The sequence below is a fragment of the Gavialis gangeticus genome, unplaced genomic scaffold, assembly GCF_001723915.1.
Source record: "Gavialis gangeticus isolate Ggan-Ray unplaced genomic scaffold, GavGan_comp1, whole genome shotgun sequence".
NCBI classification, from domain to species: domain Eukaryota; kingdom Metazoa; phylum Chordata; order Crocodylia; family Gavialidae; genus Gavialis; species Gavialis gangeticus.
In genome coordinates this window covers 26,140,847-26,146,187 of record NW_017728993.1, presented here as the reverse complement: position 1 = coordinate 26,146,187, position 5,341 = coordinate 26,140,847, and the positions used below count along the sequence as shown (strand labels likewise).

Sequence of the window (5,341 nt, the reverse complement as noted above, 5' to 3'; positions counted from 1 at the left end):
GCCAGCCACGCGCACGGCGCTGACATCGGAGAAGGACTTCATGATGTCACTCAGCGTGGCGCTGGAGAAGGCGTGGACCACCTGCGAGCTGTTCCCCGGGACCGCGGCCTGCGCCACCTGCCAGACATGGCACCCGTGAGCCCCGGCACGGCCCCTGCCCCCCTGGGAGCCCAAGCCCCCCCCCGGCCCCGCACCTCCACAAAGGCCCGCTGCCAGGCCTCCAGGATGGCGCCTGCCTTCTCCTCGCTCCAGTTGAGGTCGTGGATCTCGTAGTCGTCCTTGAAGTGCTCGTACAGCTGCCGCCGGCTCATCAGCAGGAACATGCTCTGCAGGGCCTCGGCGCTGTGGGGGGCACCCGGTCAGGCTGCCCCCTAGCCCCACCGGGCAAGACCCAGGAGTCCGGCTCCTGCCCCATCCTGCTCCCCTTGCAAAGCCAGGAGGGAACCCAGGAGTCCTGTCCCGGTCCTGAGCCCCCCCTGCCCCCCACCTCCTCTGCCCACGGGGGACACGTACAGTGCCGGGCGCAGGCCCCAGTCTCATGTCGCGCTCACCTCTGCAGCCGGCCCTGCGGGTCCCTGGTAGCACCGCCCAGGATCAGCTCCTCGTGCCACCGCATGAACTTGCGGGAGAAGCCGTGGCAGCCACCGGCCAGCTCGGCTGCCACGTCAGGGCTCTGCGGGGCAGCAGGCGTCAGCGGGGGCAGATATGGATGCGGGTGGACCCTGGGGCGGTGGCAGGGGGCTCCATTCCCCACACCCACGCCCAGCACCGACGGGTGGAAAGGGGACACATGCATGCAGGCCCACGCAACTACTTGTGTGCACACACCCACAAGTGCATGCACACCTGTGCACATGTGCTCACACCCTCACAGGTGTGTGAGGTTACACCCGGAGTGACCACGATACAGGTACGTACACCCAGACATTCACATGCATGCACACACCCACACATACACCTTGTACATGCTCAGACACATGCATGCATACACACACATACACACTGACACATGCACACCTCCACCTGTGCACATGCATACACACCTCTCCCACACACGGGCACACCCCCCCTCATATATGCACACCCCGACACACATGCACACCTCACACACACATGCTATGTCCACACACAAGTGCAGACACCAGCTGTCACAGATGCACACACCCACACGACCTTGCATATGCACACACCCCTCTCACACACAGGTGCATGCACCTCCACACACACACCTGCCCACCCCCGTGCACCCCCACCTGCCTGCTGACGCTGCCTGAGCCGTGGCCTGGGGCCTGCTCACCTGCTGGGTGCGGCGGTTGGGGGCGCTGGGCGGGCACTGGGGGTCGGTGGGCTGCAGGCAGGGCCGCCCCATGTAGGCCTGCCCCACCTCCGCCTTCTCCAGCAGCTCCCGGAAGCCCTCGAGCGGCGTGAACTGCCCCAGCTCCTCCATCAGCTGCCGTGGGTCCAGGTTGCTCCAGCAGATGTCGGGGCGGCCCCTGCGGGCCCCGGGGCATCAGTGGGGGCCCTGCTCCTTATTGCCCCCAGCCCCCACAGGCCCACACCCCCACCGAGCCAGGTCCAAGTTTCCCCAGGGGCCCTGGGAGCAGCTGACCCCGAGGGAGGGGGGCTGCTGGGCTCCTTCTGCAGATGGGAAAACTGAGGCACGAAGTCCTTCCATGCCCCCACAAGGGGCTGGGGCACGATGCCCAGCAGTAACCCCAGTCTGGGAGGGCTGTGACCCCGCAATGGCCAAGCCATCCCCCTGCACCCGCCGGGCACTCACGGGAGGTAGGCGGAGCCCCCCTGCAGCTTGGCGCCTTCCCAGAAGCAGTCGAGGGGCGTCAGGATCATGCAGGGGAAGAGCTTCTCGATCATCTGTGGGCGGCATGGGGGGGCGGTGATGAGCCACGGGGCAACGCCACCCCCGGCCCCCCGCCCGGCCCTGAGCCTCACCCGCTCAATCATGCCGTTCTCGATGACGGGGACGCCCGACTTGTAGCAGAGCTTGTTCAGGTCCCACGACCTGGGGAGAGAGCGGGGCAGGGGCAGTTCAGCCCAGGCGGCCCCTGCAGGCGAGAGGGGGCGGGGCAAAAGCACCAGGGGCGGAGCCATGGCAGGGCATGGTGCAAGAAGGGCAGAGCCCCGGCAGGGTGTGCTGTTAGGGGGTGGGGCCATGGCAGGGTGTGGTGTTAGGGGGCAGCACCATGGTAGGGCATGGTGTTAGGGGACGGGCCCATGGCAGTGTGTGCTGTTAGGGGGCGGAGCCATGGCAAGGTGTGTTGTGAGGGGGTGGAGCCACGGCAGGGTGTGGTGCAAGGAGGCGGAGCCATGGCAGGGTGTGCTGTTAGGGGGCAGGCCCATGGCAGGGCGTGGTGTGAGGGGGCGGAGCCATGGTAAGGTGTGTTGTGAGGGGGCAGGCCCATGGCATGGTGTGGTGCAAGGGGGCGGAGCCATGACAGGGGTGCGGTGCAAGGGGGCAGGGCATCAGGCCCACGGCATTAGGGGCGGAGCATCTGCAGCGTCTCACCCAGAGGGCACAGGGCAGGGGGAGCATAGGGAGGGGGTGGGGCTTTGAGGCTGGGCGGGGCTTGGCAGGCTCCGCCCCCGGTGCCCGACTTACTTGCCATAGAGCGAGACGCGGACCTTGCTGGCGGCCAGCGTGGCGCGGAGGTGCAGGCGCAGCGCGTCGGGCGTGAGCAGGTTGGCGCCAGCCGGGCGCGCAGTCTGGATCAGCATCTGTGCCGTGTACGCCGCCTCCTCGCCCAGCTTCTCCCGCGTGTAGCGCAGCTCCTGGCTCACGCGGCTGCCGGCTGCGGGCACAGCGCCGCCCTCAGTGCCTGCCCAGGACACTCCCGGTGCCCCCGCGCCGGCCCCGACACACACGCACACGTCCATACAGACACTCGCGCACACGCGCATGCACACAGAGATACAGATGCCTGTACACGTGGGCACGGATACTCGCATGCACATGCATCCACATGTAGATACAGATGATCGCACACATGTGCACACAGAGATGCATGCACTCATAGATGCACATGCACACGTGTGCACACGGATACAGCATCCATACAGATACAGGCTTGCGCACACATGCGCACACGACTGCTTCCGTGTCATCCCAGCAGCCTGCAGAGACCTCCTCCACCCGCCCCCGCCCTGTCCTTTCCCCGCCGTCCCCATCCAGAGCCACTGGCAGGATGTTTTGAGCAGCCCCAGCGCCCGGGGCTGAGAAAGGAGCAAGACACGGGCACCGGTGGCAGAGCTGGGGGGACGCTGGGATGTCACTGGTGCCAGCAGCGTCTCTCCTGGGACCCTGGCTCCCCCATGTGGGATCCCGGTGGCCATTCCCAGCCCTGTCCGGCGGTGTGCGCTTCCTGCCTCCCCCAGCTGCCTCCGCCAGTCCAACTCCCGCTGCTCGGGCACCACGAAGCCTTGCCTGCAGTATTGTCCAGCAGCTTTTGCACCGGCTGCACAGGGAGCCAGGAGGCAGCGCTGGAGACGCCACAGCCCTGCGAGCAGCTGAGCTCACAGAGAGCCCTGTTCGAAGGGCTATGCCCCCGATCCAGACCCTGGGGCACCACGACCCCACACATCAGCCCCCAGGCAGCCGCCTCACTGCCCCCGGCTCTGGGGCAGCCCCACGTCCAGCTGTCTCCCCACATCCCGGCCCCGTGTGGCTCAGGGGAAAACCCCTTCCCCCTTTAGGACAATGCTTGGGGCTGGTGCGCCCCTCGCCCCACTGCCTTGGACGCCCCCATACAGCAGGGTGGGAGCTAAGGGACTCGACCAAGGACACACAGGGGAGTTGGTGGCACAACAAGGACACAAGTCCAGGAGCTGGTGGCTTTCTAGGGCAGGCAACATGGCTCCCCCCAGCACAGGGGACACAGATCTCCTGCTGCCATGGAGCTGGGGCTGCTCGAGTCCCTGTGGGGGACTCAGCGTGGTCTCTCTCTCCCCCCACCCATGGCAGTGCCTTGGCTACAACAAGGCTGGGAGGGCCCAGCTGCAAGGGGAACCCCCTCCACAGGCTGGTGTAGTAGGGACCCCCCTGAGAGGGGCAGCCCCCCCCCAACCCGGGAGCTCCTGACCTACCCAGCACAGAGCTAGAGGAGAAATTGAGGCCATGGAGGCAAAGGGAGGCGGCTGAGGCTGCTCAGCTGGGCAGTGGCAGAGCCGGGAGCGGCTCCCAGGGCAGTGCTCTGACCCCTGGACAGGATGGCCTAGGTTCGGCCGTGGCGCGGGGCCTGCTTATGGTGACTGGGGCCACGACACCACTCTGCCACTGCCAGCCTGCACAGCCCTGGGCATGTCCTTGGACCCTGCGTCCCGGAGTGGAAGCTCTGTGGGCTGGTGTCTGCCTCTGCGCAGCTCCTAGCGCGACTGAGCCCGATCCCTAGTGCCTGTGTGAGCTTGGGTCCCGGGGGCTGTAGGACAGGCAAGCAGGGAGGGCTGAACGGGGCGGGAAGGGCAGAGCCCCCGGGGGAGCCGGCTCCAGCCCCCACCAGGCTGCTCCGGCCCCGGGAGGGATCCAGGAGAGGGGACCCCGCGAGGGCGTCTCCCCCGGCCACCCAGACACCGCGGAGCTGGGCGCTGGGCTGGTGTGGACAGGGAGTAGGCATGTGGGGGGTGACGGGCGTGTGTGCATGCGTGTGCATATGCGTGTGTACCCACGTCTGTGCAGGCATGCATGTGTATGGGTGGACATGTGTCTGCACGTGTACGCAGGCACATGTGTGTGCATGTGCACACGTGTGCGCACACATGCTTGAAGCTGCTTGGAAGCCGGGCGGTGCGAGGCTGCGGAGGTGGGTGCTTGTGTAAGTGAGGGTGTGCACATGCGTCTGCCTGGCCTTTGCCGCCCACTGCCAGGCCAGCGGTCCAGCTGCTGGGGTGCAATCCGCTGCAGCTGGGGCATGAAGACACGCAGCCCCCCGGCTCGCGCCCCCGCGCTCAAGCCCGGGCCACCGGCGGCGTTGCGGGCCGGATTAGCGGACTAGGCAGCGCTGAAAGGCCGGGGCCAGCGCGGGGGCCGCACCCCCACTCGCAGCCGGGACGCTGCTCTCTCCTCTCCCCCGGCACCCCGGGCCCTCGCCCCCACCGCGTTCCGGCCCCCGGCCTTCGCGACCGGGTGCCCCGCCGGGGTCTCTGCCCAGCACCCCGCAGCATGGCATGGACCCCCAGAAGAGCGGGGGAACCGCTTGAGCTGGGGCCTGCTCAGGGCTCTGCAGCATCCGTCTCCGCAGGCGCGGGGCTGCGGACTCGGGATGCTGATCGCGCCCCGCCGGCCGCGGGGACAAGCGGCTGCGGCAGCGCCGCGCTGGCGGCGTCCCGGGGG

General features: G+C 67.8%; 1 protein-coding gene across 1 annotated transcript in view; it reads right to left on the bottom strand.

Moving 5' to 3' along the window:
* Positions 1-3,045, bottom strand: part of PTCH2 (patched 2) — a 14,463-nt gene extending 11,418 nt beyond the window's left edge. The window contains 8 exon segments of the mRNA XM_019528318.1: positions 7-117; positions 195-342; positions 552-673; positions 1,298-1,493; positions 1,781-1,872; positions 1,951-2,020; positions 2,618-2,842; positions 2,844-3,045. Coding sequence (XP_019383863.1) covers positions 7-117; positions 195-342; positions 552-673; positions 1,298-1,493; positions 1,781-1,872; positions 1,951-2,020; positions 2,618-2,842; positions 2,844-3,040 — 1,161 coding nt within the window. The 5' untranslated portion in view covers positions 3,041-3,045.
* Between the last annotated feature and the right edge of the window lie 2,296 nt (positions 3,046-5,341).